Source organism: Pseudochaenichthys georgianus, chromosome 10, assembly GCF_902827115.2.
Source record: "Pseudochaenichthys georgianus chromosome 10, fPseGeo1.2, whole genome shotgun sequence".
Taxonomy (NCBI): Eukaryota; Metazoa; Chordata; class Actinopteri; order Perciformes; family Channichthyidae; genus Pseudochaenichthys; species Pseudochaenichthys georgianus.
The window spans coordinates 9,668,796-9,694,244 of record NC_047512.1 but is presented as its reverse complement, the minus strand read 5'-3'; the positions used below and the strand labels follow the sequence as shown (position 1 = coordinate 9,694,244).

Genomic DNA, 25,449 nt, shown 5'->3' with positions numbered 1-25,449 from the left:
TATATCAAATTAAATAAAAATGAAGTGATACAATCTTGACCACATCTTGAAAAAATAACAATCCAAAGCTTTAACCCTGGCCAACTATTACAATGTGCTTGTCATAAATGTGTCAGTGAATGAAAAGCTTATGTGTAGCAACACAAACGACTGGCCTGGCCTTTAAATACAGAACTGTCATTAAAGCTGTCAAACGCTCCTGAGTTGCGCCTATCCGCAGGGTGATTAATAGTTAAACACACTGCCTCTAAGGCTGCCACCAGTCAAACTGCACCGAGCCAATTCTCTGCCTGAGACGCCTGAGGATCACACGGCCTCGCCAAAACCATGTCTTTATAGGCGCTCACCAAATGACTTGGTTAATTAGCTAAAAGAGACAAGCGTAATCCTTTGTCTTCATGTTCTCTTATGTTCTCCCCACTTTGTGCACCCACACATGCACATGCACAAACCGATTGCTTTATCGTCTGTTTACATAAAAAATTAATTCTATGCTGTGAAAAATAATTACTTTTTCTCCGAACATCTATATGCATTTCTATTATTATATATCCTCTGAATAAGACATCTGCTATCTGCTATCGGGTCATTTGGTTTTCACTGTTACAGTCCTCCCCAATCACAAGTGTTTTGTTTGTAGTTAAATACTTTCTTTTTCGTTTTGTATGCTGATCATCAGAAATCTAATTACAATGTAAATTAGTTAGTTACAAAACAAACCAAAAAACACTGTTATGTCTGGCTCACAGATGTAAGAGGGGGGAGAACGAAATCCGCCGACAATTTATTTGTCAACAGCCAGTACACGTTGACTTTCTGCAGAAGCAGGAAATAGAAAATGCTGTGAACACTTCAATCTGAATATGATAAAAGCCTTTTTTGGTTTTTATATTCCATCATTATTCATCTTACGTCAGAAAATCAATCAAAAATTAAATGAAGGGAGATATTAATGTTTAAGGGAGCAGGAAGGTGCACTTCTTCGGAATAAGTGCAAGGCTATTGGCCTTTTGTGTAAGGCCAGGGCTCGGCTTTTATGTCCCCTCATTCGCAGGCAGTCAGTCAATTCTGTGGGACAAAGCCGGCCGCCTGTAGAAAAGGTTTTATGTGCCGCGTGCTCGCTACCAATTGCTGCTTCATTATCATGTATGGTGTAAGTGTCCTCACTCTTGAGAATGTCTAGTGGAACACTAATTCAGCCCCAGCCACATCAAAACAAGGCCCCCAAAATGAGTAATTATTCTTCCCTCCATATCATCTGCCGTGACCAGAGAACTCGTCTTCTCAATAAACATTTCATGTCTCCACTTCCTGCATGAATCACATGTCCCTCCTTGCACACATTTTCCTCCAGAGCGAAAAGCACCTTGTAATGTCCATGTGACCTTAATCCACTAATGGCACTGCATGGTTCTCTGGATAAGATCTCTCATAGTTATCGTTTATTCAACAAAGAATTCCACTTTAAGATTTCAATTTTCTTTCTTTTTTGTTAAGTGTACTGACCAAGAGAGGCAGCAATAACAAAGTCACAAGCTAACATCGTTACGTAGATAACAGAATGTATCTCACTGGATCAGAATGTAACAGAAATTGGATTACAAAACCATAAATAAAATTGCCAATAAGCATCATTTAAAAGATAACAATCTGAAGAGGCACTTTAAAAATCAACCTGAAGGCAATCTAACCATCGAAACATCTCTATAAATAAGAAATAATGACATTATGCTGTCAAACAGTAAATGAATTACACTTAAAACATCCAGATTGTAATATTCTTCCAAGTAGCAGCCAGAAGAGAGTGAATACTGCAGCAGTGATTTAAATTCCCGCAAAGAAAGCAGTTTTTGCAATTTCAAATGTAATTGCAGAAGGTATGAGACGGAGAGAGCGGCATGCAAGATCCCTCTTCTACCTGGTTGTGTATAAACTCTAATAATAATATAGACGGATCGGTAAAAAAGAAAATCCCCTGCATGTCTTTCATAAAAAACCAGAAGCCTACAAATATTAGCGTTCATGAAAAGGTTAGTTATACTGCAGAGGTAATATATATATTCCGTTATATAACACTGCATATGAATGATGAGTCATGGGTGAGCAAACTAAAAGAGTGTTATCGGAGAGGTGGGGGCTCAGGGTGGCGCTGTGACATGTTCTGCGTGAGGCGCAATGCGCATCTGTCTGCCACATGTGTGTCTAAGTCACCTGATTGATATCCATGCTGTTGTCACAGGTCAGAGGTCGAGCCGATGTCAGGTCGTTTGAGCCGAGGAAAGTGGAGATGATGCCGTTCTGATCCACCTTTCTGATCGTGGTGCCATCCACAAAATATATCAGGCCGTTCTTGCCCACAGCGATGCCTGTTGACATCAGGTTAGAGGAGGGAGGAAGGAGAAAGGAGGAAGGAAGGAGGAACACACAATATGTGATAACAGGAAAACATGGTAGATCTGCGACATCTCTGCTTGCATGACTCAGTGGACGGTACACGATGGATACATGTGTTTAGCTTGCCTTCCCATTATTCAGGTCACTGCAAAAAGCACATCCATCAATAATTCACTGGCTGCTTTTCGAGTATTAAATAATTTCTCAGGCAGAAGTGGGAAAGGCTGTATTCATACGGTATATATATGCACTTGCCGCGTCTTGTAACCCTCCTCTCTAAAGAAGGACCTCGGGAAGTGGGGGTGTCAATGAGTGGTGCGTTCGGGCGATTTTTTTTGACATGGGCAATCATCAACAATCTGCACACTGAGAGATGAAGAGCGAGGGTGCGGAAATGACAGCTTCGGGCCAAATTTTAAATGAAAGGGGTGAAAGACAGGCAGTTGCCATGGTGACAACTATGGACTGAATTGTCTCAGTGATTAAGTGTAAGCTCAGAGTTGTAAGTGGCAGTAGAGCCAGTGTGGAGTTGCAATAACGGGCGTCCAAAAATGGGGGAAATATTTGAAGGAGCGACGCCAGCCTCCACATCGCTGTAATAGAGACTATGGGAATGGATTAAATAATCCCTAACATGCAGAGAAACTTTTTTCATTCCCCATGTTGTTTTTATCACGCCTTGGCTTTGGGTTTTGATTGTGAAGAATGAAAGCCGCTGATCTCAGAAACACATTTGTAAAGATTGCTCTGTAGCTTCCAGAGGATTTTAAATGGCTTGAGTAACTTCGAGTTTTACCCCACGAGTATGATTTATTTTTCAATGAAGTCTTTAAAAGCTTATATGGAAGGTGAGTGGTTTGGTTTGACCTGTGGCTAGGTCTGCACAAGATTGCTTTCTGCTAAAACATTTACGAGTTGAGGGAGCCCACGGTGAATCCTTGGGAGCCGGCTATTTGACAGTCTGAGATTCGCAGACAGATGAAAAGTGTCACATTTGAGTAAAGTTCACCAAATGTCTGAGAGGAGAAAAAAAGGAAAAAGTAGCCATCTGCTGTTTCTTCTATGGTCTCGGCTTCCACCCACTCCATCATTAGAGTTGCTCTCAGATTGCCTTCACTCAAGACTCTATCACCCAGCCGAAGCCGAGCTATTGCAGTTGGCATTCAGCGCGGGCAACAACTAGCGCAAAAACAATTCATCTCGGCCTTTCATCCAGAAGAAATTATGGAAAAGTGAGCAATCCAAGCATAAATGGCACACATGACCATGTGAATGTGCACAGCGGGTAATACATGTGAATAGCTGTTACTTTAAGCTTTAAAGGACTGCAGAAGGCTCTACTTTCACAGAAGCTGTTAGAGTGAATAACCTTCAAGAGTACACTTTAAAGGATATTTACAAGAATATGCTAAAATGAATTATGCATTATAAATCTGGAGGTTAAAACAACACTAACTTCTTCACAGGCAGCGATAATTCACAAGGCCTTCTGCTTACTTCTACCTCAACACATAACCCACAATTAAAAATCATCCATTAAAATCAATCAGTTGGCCCAGGCTTGGCACGGTCCCCAATGGCTCACATCAATCCACATTGTGCAGTTGCCATTGCTGATTGAGAAGCCCGTCACTGTGGCCCACCCCCTCCATTTGAGTTCAACGTCTTCATTAGTTTTAAATGATACCTTTGGGTCCGGTGAGGAAGGCCTCTGGAGCTTTTCCTCCGTCTCCACAGTGGTTCTCATCAAAGGGCAGACAGTGCTCTCCTGTTCCTGCCACCACCTCTGCATTCGCCTGCAGTTCCTTGGTCCCACTTAAGAGTTTGGGTCTGTAGATCCTCCGGGAGTTTGTGTCCGACACGAACAGCTGGCCACTGACTGGATCCGTTGCCAGGTAATAGCGGTGTGCCGGGTTGTTACTGCATTCAAAACAATACCTCAGTTATCAACAACATACTGTGCCAGACTTCGCACTTTAAGGCCCTTTTCTTACAATGCATCTAACATTCTTTCAATTTACCCCAAATCTGATCTCTATCCATACTCTGCGTAAGACACTTGAAACAACCCGTAAACCCCATTTGATTAAACGTAGCCTGATTTTCCTCTGAATTAAACTTTTATTGATTCCATTATACAATCCCAGGGCGCTAACATTGTCTTCACTGGCTTATTGTAAACGTGTGTGGATAGATATACACTTTGGAATAAGCTCGCAGAACGTTAAAGGGGGTTTTGAGAGTCCTGCAGACTAGCATACATTGTTGTAATGAAACATTTCATCAGAATATTAAACTGCATTAAAAAAACGAATATATTATGTACTAGCTATTACATATATTTCCTTAAATACACCATAAAAAGCTAATTACATGTAATGTATTATCAACTTAAAATGAATAGCAACATCATCATGCATGTGGATAATGAACTGAAGAGGAAATGAATGTCTACTTTTAATGAAACACTCTGAATAATGTTCACAGCCGAAAGAAAGACTAAAAGCCTTTGTGAATACAACATATCTAAAAGACAGAATGTGAGACAGAGAAGTGTGAAAAGATGGAAGTCAAACTAATTCAACAGGACCAGTTACAACGCAGACATAAAGCTTGTGTGCAAGATATTTGATTATTTTATCACTCCCTTTGGAAATTACAGAAATTACTTCCTTACATTTACAAAGAGCAACAACTTATGTAACTGCTTCTGTTTCTACTCATTTGCATTCGTTTTACCATCTCATGATGGATCCTCGAAAGAGCAAATGTGTCAAGGATTAGGACTCAAAAGACTTGAAAACACACGAGTGAATGGTGTTTGGGGTTCAAAAGAAATCCTTGCAATTATTGTTTTTCGGTGAAATGAACAACACGGAAAACTACTGCATTAACCTCTATTAAGTCCGAGTTGATACAGAGCAGGTGCTTGAGTGTCTTTAAAGAGCTGAAAACAGACGCAGTTAACATGAAAAGTAGCCGGCTTTACAGTGCAGTCGTAAACATGGCTGTTCTCGTTGTACTCCAGCTTAATGGTACTTCAGTCAATACCGGTTGGCTTGGGAAGTGGTCAAATGCAATGGCAAAATAAATGTGGCAATGAAAATATAAAATGATGAAGATGGGGTCATAAAAACTTGACAGCTATTATGAGTCAAAGTAAATGCCCCAAATACGTGGCGGCCATGAAGTTCTCATTACGAATTCAGAGAGATGCACATTAGTAACCCTTTCTTTTACAGTCAACACGATACATAAAACACCTGGATGACGTTATGTGGTCCACTATAACAGCCCTGCAATAAAGATCTCCTTTGTGAAGCTTCTGATGTTTAGATGCATGTATGGTAGCTACTGTAGGGCTGCTCGATTATGGCAACAATTATAATCTCGATTATTTGGGTCAATAATTGATATCACGATTATTAAAAACGAATTGACTTTGAAAACATCAATTTATTGGAGAATTTTTTATTTAACAGTATGTTTTTTAACAGTTGATTACCCTGAACTTTAAGTATAATTCAACTGAAAAGATTAATAAAAAAAAAAAAAGGATAAAAAAAATGAATAATAATAATAAAAAAATAATCGTTTTATTTTGATTATGTTGTTTTCGTAATCGTTGCAAGCCATAATCGTAATTGCGATTACAATTAATTGAGCAGCCAATAGTTTGCCTCACAGAGGAACATTTTTCGGGTTGGTTTTGTGAGAGAGGGAACTTTGGGATTTTAGTCATGACCTGGGAAATTGTGTTCATCTGTCCTACATTATCAGAGTTATGCAAATGACTGGAGGCTGGAGCGAAGCGAAAAACAAGTTATTCTGGTCACTGACGAGTCATGTTGTACTGTGATGCCATCATAGATGTATTCATCTTCTCTGGTGGTCATGTAGACATTACAAAGACTACACAGAGAGGCATTGATCAAAACTCGACTGCATGTGATCAGAAATGAAAACTGCTGCAGGCATTTGAGTTTCGATTTGAAATTCATAACAAAGTCACATGTTCATAAGACATACAGTACAGCACTGTCACTTCAGAGACTACCTGCCAAGGCAGCCAGCTAGGCAGAGTGACTCCAGTTCACTGCGTGCACCTCTGGCCCCGCGCTCATGTTAATCGCCGGGACCACCTAATTGGCACCAATGTGCACAATCACTTGATCTGAGGCTGTTGTCTTAACCATGGATACAAAGCAGTTGTGTAAGCCCCTCTGGATAAGAGCATCTGCCAAACATCATCACCGTTAATGTAATCAAGTGATCCACAATGCTACTGTTTATTGCAGAGATATTCTTTTGGATTGCATCAGACAAGCTGTTGATTGTGTATGAACTATTTTTGTCATATGTATACCTATAAATAATGGGTGCGATTTAGTCTATCGCACAATTCCCAACGCCAAGCTCTTCCTGTTGTTTAGATGTACAGTAATCAAGCTTAATTGCTGTTATAATTACACATGGTAATCACTGGTGCTGAAGGCGACTGTAAAAGAGAGAGTTATCCATGTTCTTATAAAGAGGATGATACAGATGGTGATGTTTGAAGAATACTAAAGCGGCATGCACTAAGATAAAACACCTACCTGTGTCTAAAGTCTTTATTTCTATGACAGGGTACAGAGGGAGCAGGACAAGAAGAGGAAGAATCAAGACAATGTAATTGGTTATTATTACATCTCATTTGAGGTTATTATTTGCCAAATCAAGACAGTTTTACTTGTCACAGAAATGACTTATAGGCCTTAAAAGGTTTGCATTTTTTCCTCACAGTGTCTACTGATGACGAAAAAGAGCTGAATCTCAGAAAGTCGCAGGATCCCCTTGAAGGATCGACACAGCCATGAGAAAAAAGTCGCAGGCAACGACAATCCATTTGGCAGAAAGTGGAGAGGCGAGGGAGTTCCAAGAGAGGGAAATAGGTACCCCTATATTCATAAAGGCCCGTCCTGCATTACCACTGCTTTTCTCAATGTGGCTACTCATATTGGAATATTGATTCTTCCACTCGTAACATTGGCCGCTGAAGCCATAATCTAAATACAGACGTGCCGCTAACAGCATTTGAAAGAGGTTCAGGGAGAACCATATGCAGCATGCACTACCATACCAAAACGGACACCGCTTCTGGGCTTTAAATGTTTAAAAGAGTATCAAATAATAATAAGCAAATATTCTTTATGCATTGAAGAAAATGTGGCTTTTTCTATCTGCTCTCCTACTGCCATCTGAAATAAAGAAAAATTGTCCTCAGTGTGTTTTTTTGTCACAGTGAATTTAATTTGGCTAACGCAACAAGTTCCCTTCGGACTGTAGTAGTGTTTTGTGTTTTCTCCTTGTAAAGGTAAAAGAGTTGCTTAGAGACACATATTTTAACCCTTATTTGCACGAGTGGGTCTTTTTGGACCCGGTGAGGTGGTTTTCTTGAAGTATCTTTGTAATTACATTTTTGTATCATTTCATATTCCAGCTATTCCTCAAAAAACATGTTTTGGATATCATGCCATTCACATTTTAAATTGACATTTTAAGAAATTGTAGTTTTTGTATTGCTACCCCAAGCTTCCATAAGTGGGTCAAACATGACCCGCATGCATTTTCTATGTGGATCTAACCTTTGATTCTTATCACCTGTTGCTGTCAGGAATACATTCACTGTGGAACACACAGACTACATCACAAGTGACACCTCTCAGGAAGATTATTTTACACGGCAAGATCTGATACCTGTCAGTATAATAATAATAATACATTGTATTTGTATAGGGCTTTTTAAGGACTCAACATCGCTTTACAATATAAGGGAAGGCTAGGGGGGGGGTATAGGACTATCAAACTTGATCAACCGGCATGGATTGATGGGGGGGGGGGCTATGAGTAGACAAGAAGAGAAGAGATGAGTTTTGAAAAGGGACTGGAATACGGTGAGGGTCTCAGAATAGCGGAGATCTTTGGGACAATATTACAAAATGTAAAGAAAATGTCTAAAATTATAAATTGTGAAAAATTAAATATGAAATAATTCTAGTGTGAACCAAAATATAATACTAAATATTATACACGTGATTTTTCTTAACCAAAATGACAAAAATGGCATAAAAACACATTATTCTAATACGGGTCCTTTTTGACCCACTTATGGAAGAGTTCAGGGTCCAGTCACTCGGGCATCGAAGGGTTAAACTATTATTTATCTCGGGCAGGGTTGCTGAACATGCATTGTTTACAGCAGCACTCTGCTTCCCATTCATAGCGCTACACACATCCTCCCATGAGAACTGCTTTGTAGTGGCTGATCGCTGCACATATACATCGGCAGGTTTTCGAGGAACTAAGGGATGATTAGTTTACCTCTTAGACTTCCAATTTAGATTTTCATTTTTGTTAGTTGCAATCTGGATGCTAATTTACAATCTAGTTTATCTACAAAAACCCATCAATAGTGTGGTTGCCTACATATTTGTAAGGCATGTTTGTATGTTTCTCAATGTACATTTAATCAACATCTGCCACTTTAAAATAAGCCAAGTGGTCGAATCAGAGTCATTGCTGAGAGAAGCCAACTTGGCATAAGGGCGTAAATCATCCAAATTACACGCTGAAGACAGGATGTCCTTCCTAATTATGGAGACGGATAGAGAAAGGATTTCAAGAGGGGAGATGTGTATGACTGAAAGTCTATCCACCATGCCATTTTAGTTTACGCTCAGCACATGAGGCTTAATGTAAAAATGTAAAGTGGGACCAGAAACTTTCAACTGTCCATATTTGAACATTTCAAGGGGTCAGCTACAGTATGTTGAACACAGTGAGGAAAAAAGGCAATATAACGCGTATAAAATCACTATAATGTTATAACTATAACAGAAAACCCTCAAATTAATTGTCAGCTTTTGTCTTTTCATCTTGATGTTAAACCCATTTCTTCATAAGTAAAGTGTCAACAGGTAATAGTCCCAAACCCGCTCTGATTAATGAGGCCTTACCTGAGCTCCATGATACTTGTGACATTTCCCGATGGGTAGATGCGTCGGATGTAGTTGAAGTCTCCGACGTACAGACTTCCATCGATGCCCCACGCCAGAGCCACGGGCGCCAGCAGCTTGTTCCCCATGGCCTGTCCGTTACAGCTGGGGCACGAGATGCTCCGGCGCCGCCCGTTCCCCATGACGGTGGAGATCACCGGGGGCTGGAGCGAGATGAACTGATTCTCCCCGCTGCCTTTGTAAAGGATACCTGTGAGACAAAGCCATTGATTTGCAGGTTGAGAGGAAGCATGTCGATGTTTGACACTGGTCACAACTTCTTTTCAAGACACACCAGGCAAAAATGTAAGAAGAAATGCACACATTCAACATAGAATATTAAAGAAATACCTTGACATTTTACCGCGAGCTACATGAGAAAACTCTGGCCACCTACAGTAATTAACTTTCTGTGTTTGATCTGTACACAAACAGACACATGAAAAGACAAGTTGTTATTAAGATGTTATGAGCTATTCCTTTACCTCTGCTCCCACTCTTTATATTAAACTATGCCATCCACCTCCTAGTTCTAGCTTTATATTGAAATACTTTTTAATTAACTTCGATACATATTTGACATAACATACTGTTGCCCTCAGGCAACAAACCACTTTTTTCAACCGCACACTGGCCCTCTAAATATTTTTATGTTTTTAAATATACACATTGTCACCTGACATGCTGGTGTCCAATAACATGAGGGAATTATATGGGTGTGGCATGTTGTCTGGGGGAGGAGCAGTCCTTTCTGCAAGCAAAGCTGCAGGGGACTCAGGGCCACCACTTGGTAAGATACATTTCACTTTTTAACATATTAGAAATGTACACAACTTAAAATAAAAAAGACATGCATGTGCATGAATACGTACAGAAGTATATTTGATTGTTTAAAGACGTATTATGTATTTATTAATTAGCTAAAACTATATTTTTTTGTTCGTTGCCTCAGGGCAACACTGTGCCACTTGACCACTTTTTTCCAGGCAATATCATACAAGTGTGCTCAGCTGTAAAGTGTGCTCAGCTGTAAAGTGTGCTCAGCTGTAAAGTGTGCTCAGCTGTAACATGATGAACCTAATCAATGTTTTTACATCTACTGATATTTACAGGAAATGGACCCAAAACCTGTTATGGGCAGAAGGGACACGATCAGGCTGTTAGGGCTATTCCGTCTGACAGTGAAGGTCAACATAGGGTTACACACACACACACACACACACACACACACACACACACACACACACACACACACACACACACACACACACACACACACACACACACACACACACACACACACACACACACACACACACACACACACACACACACACACACACACACACACACACACACACACACACACACACACACACACACACACACCCTTTTGAATTCATATAGAGTTGTTTTTTCTATTTCTTCTGAATTGTACCCTCGTAGCACAGTGTTGCCCTGAGGCAACAGACCAACCCCTGGTTGAGGGGTGAGGGGGGTCACATGTTATAATTGATATAGTATCAGGGACCCCTAAGCTCCTAAAACACATGGGAAAAATGTTTTTCCTCCCAAAATAAAAAGTCATGCCATGGAGGGTTAATAAAAGACAGGAAACAAACGCACTTTTTAATTAATACCATTCATCTTTGAATCTGAGTTAATTTAACTTCTTTAATTTACTTTGGGATTCATTTCTATGAAATGACTAAAATAAAATGAGTTTGCCTTATTTAACTTAATACGCAAGATGATATTAAGACACATATTTCACTCAGTGTGTCCAGTGGCCTTCTTAATGCTATTCCATAAACTAATTATAAGTTATACTACTATAAATACTACTATTTACACACATATACAATATATTAAGTGCATTCAAAGTTATTTTATAAATACAAAAATGGTGTTTCAGTACACTTTTACTCAACTTCAATATTATTTTATTATTAACAATACAGTATGACTTTTTATTTGTGTTGTAGATCCTTTATCCATCAGTCGAGTATAAATAAATAAAGCCTTCAAGACACTAATGTGTTTTCTAAAATGTAAGAAATGAAGGTCTAAAAGACTTGTTAATGTTTTTTGAGTGAAGACCAGACACGATGTGTTTTAAATACACGGGTCAGGGAATGAAGGCAGCACAAAGGCAGTCTATTAACAATCAATCCAGCGGACACACCCTCACACTTCCTTGCTTTAGTCCAGACCCGCTTCACAGGGTCCCTGAAAACCCAAAGCTGAAGTAGATTTTATGTAAAATAATGTTCTTTTAACTTGCTTTCTCCCAGAGCCACAGAGAGGTGGTAAATATAAATACCGCCTATGCAGTGTACTTCCCCTAATAAGGGCACATACATAAGAGGCAGATATAACTGGCTTTTTGTGTTGGTGGGTGGGGTGCAGAGGGGGTGCGGTGGTGATCTGACATAGTGGGACTTTCTTCAAAGGGGAAAACACATCAAAGGGAAGAAGTGCATGCTGGAAGCTCTTAATTATTCACATCCAACAACTTGTTTGAATCCACACAGCCTCTGCCCTAATTAGTCAATCTATGACACCACCGAATGGCCACATAATATCACTCTCCAGCGGCCTTATCCCGTAAGCCATCGTAACCCTCGATGTATGTGAAACCGTGCGTGCGGCTGCGCTGCGTGTCCCTTCCCTGATTAGTTTCCTTTCATTGATTTAATTGATTGAAGGGCGAATTTAAATGAAGGCACGGTCTGGCAAGACTCTTGACAGGACGATCTGACCAATCCATCTTTTGTATCCCAGAGCATTACACATGAGCCTCTAACAAAGACAAATAGGTCCGGGGGACGGCTTTATGCGTGACGCCATCAAACGCACGACCTTGGGACTTTAATTGAACTGTGATCCATGTGTCTGCTCACTGAATGAAACACACGCTGTGATGAAAGCTCCAAGGGACCTGAACGCATCAGCCTTGCACCAGAGACTACAAATAGCAAATATGCTATGTCATCTGACTATAATTTGAGTGTGTGCTTTTGTAATAGCTCATAAACATTCTCTAGAAAGTCAAAGACGTTTCTAATGAGATACCCAAGAGCCTATGAAGCAGTGTGTCTGTTGCAGCAGTCTATGAGTTTGGCTGACATACAGCATTTTATAAAAAGGGAAAACATATACTCCTAAGGTCTTTTCTATTTACACTTCCATCATCACAGTTTACTTCACACACACGTCTCACCATAGGCTCTAACACAGCATGAGGGAATGGATTAAAACACTAATCAATCATCGCCCACCCCCCATGGTCACACCACACACACTTCGTATGGACAGTACACTCCTTCACTTTTATCTTTATCACACACACTACTTCTACCGCTCTCAATTTAGAGTGAGTGAGGAGATTAAGGTTCAGTTTTCTTCCCTCAAGGACACTTGGTCATGAGACATTACTGCTGATGATTGTGGCGAGGACGAAGCTTGTGACGCCTCAGCTGGAGAGCGCACTGATGGGAATTTGGCTCCGGACTATCCGGCGCCCCTGGCAAAAGAGAGAGACTCCTGCTGTGTTCGAACCTAAATGGCTTTGCAGTCGTTCAATGTATGTATACATATTGTTTTAACTATTATTTCACTCTGTTCTGATTTGAAGCTTGGTCCAAATCCATATAACTTCAAAGGAGCCTTGTTGTTCTTTTTGGGATTGTCCTTTTCCTGTAGGTTTTTGTGCATGTAAATAGTCTGTAAAGGCTAAAATCCCTTCAGAGGAAGTTCCCCCCCCCCCCCCTTTGTTTACGTCTGCGACATAGTTACATCACTATGTCACATTCGCGCTTCCACTGGCTAGTGCTCTAACAAATAGTAGGTGATAGGCTAAGAAGTGGGACATCTGTAAACAGTTGACCAATCACAACAGAGCCGGCTAGCTAACCAATCGGAGCAGACTGGGCTCTGGTTTCAGACAGAGGGTGAAAAGAGGTGCTGCAGCACAGACTGTATAAGAAAAAATACAATTATAAAACCTGAAAATGAGCATAGTGGGGTCCCTCTAACAACACTTTTTCCTAAGTAAGATGGAGATACTGTTGTTGTGCGAGATACTTTGTCAGTTTTGTTTTTTCTGGACAGGCTGGAATAAACTAGTGCTCTCTCGACAGATTTTGCAGAGGAGACTTCAAGTCAAAGTACAAAGTATGGCAGCTGAATGGATCAAATATCCAATATGTGTCTGCCTATTGATTGGTAGATGAAAGTGTGGAGGCGGATCTGAGTTTTGGATAGAAGACGGTCAAAGAGAAAATCCCTGTTTTGCTTGGCATTGAGAGGAAAGGCTTTCAGAGTCTGAGAATCGGTTGTCTCTTTTGCTCCAAGATCACTCCAACGCACATCTAATATAACTTCATATCACAGATTGAACAACAACTCTAAACACTCATACACAGTTACAGTCCGAGACAGAATTTGCTGAGAAATAATGTCGATATTGAAAATATCCATAATACATATGTGTATAAAAGAAAATGATAGTGAATATGAGTGTAGGGACATGGATCAAAGAGGAAAGCCATTTTCTCTCAGAAAATCAAGCGGAAAATAGAAAACTAGCAGAGTCATTACAGACATATTCGAGCAAGGAGAGGATATTGCTGCTGCTCTGCTATATTCACATCCTCCTGTATAAAGAAACTGATATTTCATCACTACGCTGTCCCAAGGCCAACTTCCTGAATACTCTCAGTTTCTTTAATTGATTCCTTTCAAATAATCATTACAGAGAGAAATCATTAGTTTGATTAAAGGCTAATTTGAGTCATGTAATGGATAAAATAAAAGTTTTTAATGCCGACATCACAGCTTCTAAAAAGATTAATGGTACAAATTCAAGGCCTGAGCCTCAATACCTGAAAAAAAAACTAGAGTGCCCTGAGCAATGTCACCTTGGTGACACGTAGAGAGTGCAGAGAGTGCTGGGGAGGAGTGGTAATGTATCTTAATTGTATCCTGTTGCTTCTGTTCTCCTTTGCACTGTGTCACTCTCAATACACCACCCAGGCTAAAAGTGGGCCGAAAACCTCTTGTTGCTTCAAATGCAGCATGCGCATGGACTTTAGAGATGCGTTTCTCCGAGATACTTATATACTGATCTCTGGCTGTGTACAAAAAAAATTGGCTAAGTTACCAGAGATAGAGACAAGCTGCAGATTGAGGGGAAGGCACTTGTAATGAAGAAAGCAGGGGCAGGAGTACATGACTAAAGCACAGACACCAGCAATTTGCCTTATCTGGCCTGACAGGCTCTGGAGTGGAGGCAGAGAGAGAGAGAGAGAGAGAGAGAGAGAGAGGCCATTTTTGCTCAGGTCTTTAGCCACACAGAATGAGAGAAAAAGTCCTCAGATATTGGAAGTGCTGCGAAAATGAAGCAGGAGGCACAACAAAGAGAGATAGCGAATGTCTGGAGCAAAACCGCAGCTGCAGAGGACCAGAGCTTTCTAACATGTTGGGTGAGGACATTAGTCAAGGTGTACAGCATTAAATAATCAATACTGGAGCAGCAATGAAGGCAAACAGTGATATTTGGATTCATCTTCATGCCGGCTGAAGGATATCGAACTGTATTCCTTGCCCAAAAACCCACGTGGGCCATAAATCTCAAATGTCAAAAAGTGCCAGACTGAATAATTCAGTTTGGATTCAGAAAATGTAAGGGGATAAAAGTATGTGCTGACACCCAGTCTCTGTAATACAAATGAATGTGTGAGGGGGATAGGATTACAGATAGAGTAATGATACTTTGATGTGAACACAGTATAAACTAGCGTACAAAAGTCCCTAACAAAAAGCATTTCACAGCCTTGAAGAGCTCACTGTCTTTGGGTTGAGCTAATAGGATTGCAGCATGGAACACTTTTGGCAAATTGATTAAGCTCCTGTCATACGAGGGTAAATGAGACAGAGCAACACAAGTTTTCATAACTATTTTTGAATCTTTCAAAATGTAGTCAGACTTAGCAATTTATTTTTGGTACGGGTGAGAAAGCCTTGGGGAGGCTGCAGCATTAACTGCACACGAAAAACTCGACGCCAGCTGCTTGTTGTTTTATTTCTGTCATTACTGTTTCCATGTATAAATACAACCCTGTACATAATCATTTTCCATGCGCAGTTACATCCAATGTTCTGATAAAGCGAGACACGCAGCACAGCTCAGCCTAATAAAGGATGCAGCATACATTAGCATATCACACATGCTGCATCTATCTGTTGATCACATAAGCAGCTCACAACAACTTCAGCTCCAACTGTGACGCTGCCACAGTGAAGGCTTTGGAGACGGGTGTGCTATACTTTGAGACAGGTAGGATGAAACAAAACGCACCAGCAGCAGTCGAGCTAGAGGCAGGTTCTCCGTGTTCTTTTGCATACTTCACAAACTTCATGTTTTGGATGGCTTGACAGATTGGGTTCGGCGATAGGCCCTTGTGTCTGTTCTTTTAACTTACAACAAAGAAGCAGGACAAAGTGGCACTGGGGTTTGAACAAAGTGAAGGAAGACTCACTGACATGTTTTCCACAACCATATCCGACAAAAGACGATGTCTGCAATCTGTGAGATGTGGAAAGACTGTAATACATGCAGAATGCATGGATGACATTACTGTGCAAACCAACTGAGTATTGTGGGATGAAAAGTGTTGGCCCTGCCAATTGTGGGTGTGCAAGGCAAGGCAAGGCAATTTTATTTATATAGCACTTTTCAAAACAAGGCAATTCAAAGTGCTTTACAAAAAATGAAAGACATTAAGAAAATGGCATTTAAAATCAGTCATTAAAAAGAAAAGCTAATAAAATAAACATTAAAAGAAAACATAAATGGATAAAAGTTACAGTGCAGTCTAAGATATGAATAGTTCAATTAAAAGCAGTGGCAAAAAGAAAAGTCTTCAGCCTGGATTTAAAAGTAGTCAGAGTTGCAGCGGACCTGCAGGTTTCTGGGTGTTTGTTCCATATATTTGAAGCATAATAACTGAACGCTGCTTCTCCATGTTTAGTTCTGACTCTGGGGACAGAAAGCTGACCCATCCCTGAAGACCTGAGAGATCTGGATCGTTCATAATTTAGCAGGAGGTCAGAAATGTATGTTGGGCCTAAACCATTCAGTGCTTTATAAACTAGCAGCAGTATTTTGAAATCTATTCTTTGACACACAGGAAGCCAGTGTAAAGACTTCAGAACAGGAGTGATGTGATCCACTTTCTTAGTGTTAGTGAGGACTCGAGCAGCGGCGTTCTGAATCAGCTGCAGCTTCCTAATAGATTTTTTAGTGAGACCTGTGAAGACACCATTGCAGTAGTCCAGTCTACTGAAGATAAAAGCATGGACAAGTTTTTCCAAATCCTGCTGTGACATTAGTCTTTTAATCCTAGATATATTCTTTAGGTGATAGTAGGCTGATTTAGTAACTGTTTTAATGTGACTGTTGAAACTCAGGTCAGAGTCCATGACTACACCTAGATTCCTGGCTCTATCTGTTGTTTTGAACATTGCAGGCTGAAGCTCAGCGCTAACTTTTATACGTTCTGCCTTGGCTCCAAAAACCATTACCTCAGTTTTATCTTTGTTTAATTGGAGAAAGTTCTGACACATCCAGTCATTAATTTGTTCAATGCACGTACTCAGTGTTTGAATTGGAGCATAGTCTCCTGGTGAAATTGTTACATACATTTGTGAGTCATCTGCATAGCTATGGTAACTTATGTTGTTGTTTTTCATTATCTGAGCCAGTGGTAGCATGTAGACGTTAAAGAGAAGAGGCCCCAAGATGGAGCCTTGAGGTACCCCACATGTCATATTTGTCAACTCAGATGTGTATGTACCTATATAAACAAAGTTGTTTCTGTCCTTTAAGTAGGATTCAAACCAATTTAGAACTGTTTCCGAAAGTCCCATCCAGTCCAGTCGGTCTAGTAATATGCTGTGGTCAACAGTGTCAAACGCAGCACTGAGATCTAATAATACTAACACTGAAGTTCTGCCACTGTCTGTGTTTAAGTGGATGTCATTGAAGACCTTTACAAGAGCAGTCTCAGTGCTGTGGTTTGAACAAAAGCCTGACTGGAACACATCGAAACAGTTAAATGCAAGAAATTACTCAACTCTTGAAAAACAACTTTTTCAATGATTTTACCTAGAAATGGGAGGTTTGATATGGGCCTGTAATTGTTCATTACTGAAGCATCTAGATTATTCTTTTTTAAGAGCGGTTTAATGACTGCAGTTTTACGTGCAGTGCATGTAAGATTCTATAAAAGACTACGTTCAAGATGTAGGCAGAATGTAATTCTAGTTGCAAAAGCATTCCTCCCTTAAAACACAGCTCCTCAGTTTGCCAAAATATGTGGGAACAAAAATATTTTCTGAGGTTTTCTTAAACCGACCGGGCCAAAGAGACAGTGGCTAAAGCCAGATTGATAGAGGAGAGGATATGCAGAGGATATATCAAGATGCTCCACCAGAGCTCATGTAACCCTCCCTCATAAATGTAACTACACATGAGGGCTGGGGAGATACCACAGCAACAACAGACAATGTGATTGGTCAGCTTGGCCTGCTTGCATTTTTCTCCTTATGTGTTTTTGATGGCAGTAAAGATTAGGAGAATTCATGTAGCAATTCAAATTCAATATCAGCAGCATGAACAGATATAAAAGCGGGAGTCTATTTCTATGCACAATTAGCCACAAAGGCACTTAAATAGTGTGCTGTTAGAGCAGCGAACCTTATTAACCTCTTCACACTCACCGGACCCACTGACTCATGAACTGAAACTATGTATTCACACTGAGGTGATAAATACATGCCACTTTATAATAATTTTCTATTTTGCGAGGAAACAAGCCGGCAACTGAATGATAAAATAAGGGATTTATCCATATATTGCACTAAATCCAAATACATGATTGACACAAGATAATAGCTGATGATAACAAACGTGTTGTTGCCAGTGATTTAAAGGTACTTAAATTACTCAAGTATTGTAATTAATTAACATTTTGAGGTTAAAGTTATTTTAAAAAATGTTTCCATTTCCTGTTACGTTATAGTCAACATTTTCTATCTTTTTATTTTACCCCACTATATGTGACCAATTTAAATACTTTAAAGATTCAGATTAATAAAACCAAATATAATCATCAGCATTTGTATGATGTTAAACAATTCTAAGCCGCACATTATTTACTGTAACTATATTATGATGCAAATACTTTTATAGGATGCGTGAAACAGTGTTTCCACTTGGTGGTTCTACTTTTCCTGGTTCTACTTTTACCTCACAGCTTTTTGCCTAATAAAAAACATGCCTAGAGCTAAGTTTGCACATGTTTGCTGCTTTTGATATAATGACTTTATTTCAGCTTTATTTCTGCCCGACAAAGGTGAGTGAATTTGAAAAGAGTGAAACTCCTACAGTGTGGTGACCAGTACGACCTCTGAGTGAGAGAGTGAGAGACGGTCCAACTCTGAAGAGTGGAGGTTGGTGCAAAAACAAACTAGGTAATGCTGTGTGTTTTGTGGGGATGTTAATACTGATATGATTGGACATAAGGTCATCAAGCCCAATCCTGATTGTCACATAATATAACATTTTATCTTAAAATTCGATTTTGTTCCATAAAAAAGAGACTTTCTTGCTCTATCTCTGAATGAAAAGTTACATTTGAACGTTTATCTGCCTCAGAGCGATGACATTTGGTTAATCTTATCTGAAGAATATTGACCTCTAAAAGCTCATGACCTGAAGATGGCTTTACAAAGGTAATGCTGTCCATCATCCACTATTTAAGAACAGTTCAGATTGCATGCAAACATACTGCACTGTATCTCCCAATGCCAAAGTAACCCACATGCTGCAAATATGCCTGCTAGAAACTAATATGTGACTGTCTGGAAATCTAAAACTGAAAAAGGAAGAAATAAAAAAAACCACACCTAGTAATTATTTCAGTTTTAACATTTGCACTGCTTGTCGTTTTCCCTCCTGAATAATAGAAATAAAGTTGAATCGGAAGAAAAAAATCAATCTCAACCAAGCCAGGCTCCTGAGCAGAGATGGCTATCGCTGTGAGAAACAACAAAGCAAGTCTGCAGACTCAGTGGCTCACACAGACACAAAAACCTGCCTGCAGCCAGGAAAAACATCAGGTGTAATTACCAGTGTCTCGGATGCATTTGTTGTTCACACAAGCTCTTACATTTTGTGTTAGATGCCGACAGAAAAAATCCTCTATTTATTCCTGCAAGCCATTTGGGAAACTAATTTGGTTAAAGCTACAGTATCCATTTATCCATCTCTTGTATTATGACTTTGCAAATGCATGCCAGTAAAATTGTAAAACAACTAGAAACAAACATTGAAAGCAAAAAACAACAACCACAAAAATCTTTTTATCCAGTCACAATTTCTAATGTGATAGTGTGAGACTTAGGACTCTGCTGGAGGCCACAAATGTAATCTTGACTATTTTAAAAGATGAAAGGGCCACAAATTGTGTCGGACAACTGGAACAATGATTGCGAGCTGGAGTGGATTTAATGTCAAAACAGCAGCCTGGCACACTGACAATGCTCACTAGCCCGAGGCCCACTCCTACAACCGCTGTCTTATTACAGCCTGTGCAGCTGTAACGCAGCTCTGAAATGTGCAGATTATAGAAAGCAAAATCCTGATACTGTAACCCAGCAATGACTCAGAGCTGTATGTATATTTGATAGTTTCATTATGCATGTTTCCCTCTCATGTCTGTGCACCAGCGCGACAAAGACAAACTCATGTCCATTTATTGCACGAGGCGATTAAAGCCGTTCTGATTGATGAAAGGGCGATAAATTAATTTAGTTTGTTGAATTAATGCGGGAATTAAACATGACGGCTGTTCATCAAAAGCACAAGCCTCCACGCGCAGCAAAAGGCCAACTTCTTCCTGAAATAGCCGAGCAGTTTGGAATTGTAGCGCAGCCCCGCACCCTGGTGACATAGTCTCTGATTTATTCTGTCATTACTGTGAATGATCGGCCCTTCAAAACTCTCCTCTATTATCTGCAGACGGGATGACGAACAATATTTCATTTTGATTCAAGCATTTATTGCGGTGATTCTGGGTAAAGACCACCTGCCTGTAACCCTAAGAGGCCACCTATCTCTGCCCAGCATGCACACACATACGCACTTATAGCAGATATATGAGCATTTCTTACCGTTCTGGATGTCCAATATGTGGTGTTTGTCTAACATCCACCCTCCCATGGTGGATGCATCGAGTTCATAGCCTTGTAACACCGCAGTCCTCTTCTCCCAGAGCACGACATCAAGGCAGGACTCGTATTCATATCCCACCGACACTGAAAGCAATGATGGCATATTCCTATGGTGAGCAAGGTTGCAACCTCCTTACCTGACACTTATGGCAGCAATGAGGCTTGTAGCCCATAAGACATGCAGCGCACGTTGTGGCAGTTTTTTGTTCCTGTACTCCCTGGTTCTGCTTTCTCGTTGACTATGTAATTTACTCCAGCTGGGAGGACTTTAGAAGACCTGTGGGGTTTCTGTGCCTCACCTGCAGAGTTTGGATTGTATGCCCGCTCTTCTCGTTTGTTTTATCTTGTGTAAATGCAAATACACCACAATACAAAATAGCTTGTGAAGAGGTATGAATTATTTAAACGATAACGTCTCAGATGGAGAACATTACAGTTAACATCACAAACGCTTGCCAGGAATGAATCCTGATTGTTAGCGCTGCAAGGGTTGGTTTTCTGTAATAAATAACTCAAACATTCGTCTTTCTTAACAGAACTGTGAATGTATTGAGGTATATGGATACATATTATGATAATAATAATGCACTGCTCTTCCCTCCAGTGCTCTCTCAATGCACTTACATGTGTTTCGGGGCAGTGTTCTTTTGGCGAGAGGCCTGGATACTTTCAAAACAAACCTTAATCTTGTTGGGTTCTGCAAAGTCGCCTACCCAAGCTTTAAGATGCGGCATGGAGTAACTTAAAAAAGCCCTAATGTAGTATAACGTTCAAGACAACACTTAAATCATTATTTAAAAAGATAAATAAGTTATTTTGTTATGTATGATCTCATCAAATAGTCTGTTATCATTTGTGGGTTTTTTCTCAGTCTACTGCCTCATTGGCAGAAATGTAGTCAGCGCATGCTGCGGAAATATCATACATGCAAAACAAAGAAGTCAGCAAAAGAGCAGTGGCCTTCAAAAATGCAGCACTGGGGGGATTTCAGGATTCCACACCACCTGCTAAATCGTTTTTGCATATGGTAACAAAAGCAGTCCCCGGATAAATAATCCTCAATTTCGAAAAATAAAAACATCAATTCTCAAAAGTTCAACCAAGGTTCAGTGCCTGAAGGTAGAGTGAGCCTGTGAGTGAACCCACACTTCCACAACATCTTCAGACAGCAGCTTCACAGCATGTACTCACCCATTGCCTCTGCGAGGCCAAAGACCCTCTGACTGTAGGCGTCTGTTTTATCCCAGATGAAGGTGTATGAGAGGTCGGGGGCGGCAGGGAAAGACTTCTGGAACTGACGGCCCATGACGGCCACCATCAGGTGGACCTTCATCAGGCCGAAGGGGAGGCGGTCCGGGGTCAGCAGCACCTTGAGGATGGGCTTGTAGCCAGGCGCCCTGGAGCTCAGGAAGACCAGGTTCAGGTCACTGCCTGGTATAGCAACTTGCTCATGAAGGACCTATGATTTCAATTAGCAGTCAGACCGGTGCCAAATACACAGTGTGAGGTGTGGACTTAGTAACACGAGGAACAGCAGTGTCTTGGCATCTTCCACTACACTGTATATCACACAATACTTTTCTATTGCTTAAATGTACGGATTGTGGTCACACTACCTCACTGCTTTTTGATTTGATTTTAGTTTAAAAATGCAACTACTTAATAATGTACATATGTTCATAAATGTATATTATAACAGTGAATTCGTCTATTATAGAGTATTTTAACTTATTCTGTATATTTGATAATGTGTACGGTTTCTTTTATTGATAAATCTATTTTTACTGTGGATTTTTGTATTATTGTATTTTATTTTATAATATGTTTTACTCGTGTGTAATGCCTGTTAATATGCTGCTGTTACAGAAAAACTCATATTGGGATCAATAAAGTGATCTAATCTAATAATCATAAATATACTGTATGTACAATTCAAACATTATGAAATTGTGTTAAGCAGTGAAAATATATAAAACAAGTTCTTACTTATGCATAACTACTACAGTACATCAGTCCAAATGAAAACTGAGAAAACTTCACAGGGAAGAAATGAATTCAAACTTTGACTTGAAAGCTTTGAAAGCCACGACTCTAATAATTATCTTGGTCTTACTCTCTTTTCATCTCAAAGTCCCAGTTCCCTTGACCAGCTTTCACCTCAGACTGCCACTGAAGCATGTCCACAATTCAGATGTCTCCCTCAAATGTAACAACGTTTTATAATTTGGGCACAACAGTGGAATTGACCATAAAAGCTCCGTAATGAGATCTCCTTTGGGTCACCTCTGTGTCTACGTGTCTCACCTGGGTCTCCGGGATGATGGGGCTGTCCTCGGGGGACGTCTTGTACAGAGTGGAGAGGGGCGTGGCCAGAATGAGGGGGTTGGGTCTGATCAGGCCGGTGAGGTAGCAGCTGGGGATGTCGTTCTCCTCACGCTTCATCACCACCGTGTCCATCACGTGGAAAACGTTCCAGGGCAGCCACACGGTGCGGTGCAGCGAGGGGAACGGGGCGCGCTCGTAACTCAGCGTCAGAGAAGCACCGCCATTGGCCAAGAGATCGAACCTTAACACAGCATCATCAAACCAACAGAAATATCACATATTGGAAAAACTATATGTTGGGAAAATACTGAATGTACTCATTCAATATCAGAGTAGCACATGATAACAAAGGCCCTACGTAGCTGTGTATGTAACCGGATGTATGATTACATAGAAGAAGACACTGTGTTGAACATACGATAGCTATATTCCAACGATTAATGATGATTCAGCCCCTGTGGAGATAGGCTGTCATGTGTATTGCTTACGTGGGTCTTAGCTAATCTGAACTAAGCATAGAATATTGCTTTGAACCGGTATAGATGTATCTTGTGACTGAATAACACCCTCTCTTGTGTAAGCATATGAAGGACACTGTTCGAGGAACTAGTTGTATCATATGCTCTGTAGGTGATGACTACTTCCATTCTTGCAAGCATAATAAATACATGTATCCTGATTATTGAAGCTCAAGCCGGTGACGAGTGAGATTTTCCCAACACTATATGAGCGCTAAATGTATTTTATTTATCTTTTGGTAAATCTGTTTTGTTCTCTTAAGGATTGCTAAGCTCCAGGAGCATGGTGCCAATCACTTGAGATCAACTAAACCACAAGACCCAATAGAAGCCACTCAGAAGCCACTGTTAGCTTTCAGATCAGACACATCCATGTTTGCTTGTTAAGTCAGAGGTGAGAGCCTTGTGCACGCAATCCGGCGCCAGACTCTGAACGGGGTATAGTGAGATAGCCCCAAAATGTAATGGGTTCTTCCAAGGCCCATGCTACTCATCTCAACACAGTCTCATTAAAACGGGGCCAAGTTTTTCCACAATCTTTCTGACAAACAGACAAACAAACTAATCCAAAATCCTAACCTCCTCGGCAGAGTTAAATAACAAAAACAAGGTACAAGTTGAACTTGGAATCATGTTTTCACTGCCCATGTTTCTTGCTCTGTCAGACTTCTTTTTAGCAATGTTATTACTGATAGGACTGTTAGCCAGAACTAAGTCAAAAAGCCCTAAAGTTATAATAAACTGAAACATCTCTTTAAGTGCTGAAGAACAAAGTAAGTGTTCCATCTCATGACTTCAATGGAAAATAAAACGTTCCCTTAACAAGTCTATTCCTTCTCTACAGCCTTCATACTTTATTATCATTCACTGAATTATAATGTATGACTTCTGTTTAACCAGGCATGGTGTGAGAAGACACTTTACGGTTGCATTTGGTTTGGAGTCTTAAGTCTTAGGAGTTCATTCTGGTGAACTGTTTTTAATTAGTACGATATTACTCAGGGAAAACGTACTGGTTTGGAAATGAAGGGCGAGTCTTTGAAGTGCTGCTCTATATACTCTGTGAGCTCCACTATCCAGGGGGTAAAGCATCTGTGTGGTGACATTGCATGCATTCACATGCACAAAGACACACACTCGCAGATGTGAATGCTTATGCACGTCTCTCACACACACACATTCACACTCAGGAGGACACACACACGCCAACAGTCAAGCTGTGCAGCTGACCTAAAACAGCTTCCTTCTCAAGCTCTCTCCACTTTGGGCAGCGAGGAGCTCACAGCTGCAAGAGGCCAGGCTTTGATGCCGCCGCCCCCCTTTCTTAACACACTGAGCGGATCTGTTGGCTAACCAAGTGTGATTATCCCCAACCATTTATCACGCAACTTGTCAGAAGAGTTACAGGGCGGAATATCTGAAGAAATCAGCTAATCCTCAGCTATGTGGGGACCCAAGGATTGTGCCTCATAACAACAGCTGTACAATTCTGTTCCACTTATAAGCCTTTTATTCCATACTGGCAACACATAAACACGCGTGCCGCTGAATTTGAGCGGGCCACTATCTCTGACCAGCATCTGCAAAATAAAGCTCCTACCTGAGATGAACCCTTCCTGTACAATATGTGTCATACATTTGTGTCGTATGTGTTTGCACCCTCATTATTAAGGACCCGTCTGCGGTAACAGCAGGAGAAGGTCAGACAGTAATCCCATGTTTTACTACACCGCGGGCAGATTGATTCTACCCTTGCTGATTCAATGCATTTTAAACAGCCTGGTTCAAAATGGCCACTACCACTGTGACATTTGCATGAGGAATTGTTCGAGGGCACAATGTGCAGTCGTTTCAATTTGTTTTGAGCACTTTTTGGA

The 25,449-nt window shown here is 40.5% G+C and overlaps 1 protein-coding gene across 7 annotated transcripts in view; it reads right to left on the bottom strand.

The window, feature by feature from the left end:
• Positions 1 to 25,449, bottom strand: part of LOC117453793 (teneurin-3) — a 146,594-nt gene that overhangs the window by 12,374 nt on the left and 108,771 nt on the right. For 5 of the 7 annotated variants that reach the window (XM_034092766.1, XM_034092769.1, XM_034092770.1 and 2 more), the window contains 7 exons: positions 23,034 to 23,295; positions 21,921 to 22,188; positions 20,670 to 20,813; positions 9,393 to 9,642; positions 6,993 to 7,013; positions 4,082 to 4,314; positions 2,212 to 2,366 (listed from right to left, as the gene is read on the bottom strand). In XM_034092766.1, coding sequence (XP_033948657.1) covers positions 2,212 to 2,366; positions 4,082 to 4,314; positions 6,993 to 7,013; positions 9,393 to 9,642; positions 20,670 to 20,813; positions 21,921 to 22,188; positions 23,034 to 23,295 — 1,333 coding nt within the window. The remainder of the gene's footprint in view (positions 1 to 2,211; positions 2,367 to 4,081; positions 4,315 to 6,992; positions 7,014 to 9,392; positions 9,643 to 20,669; positions 20,814 to 21,920; positions 22,189 to 23,033; positions 23,296 to 25,449) is intronic. The other 2 variants (XM_034092768.1, XM_034092771.1) reach the window with 1 other exon arrangement.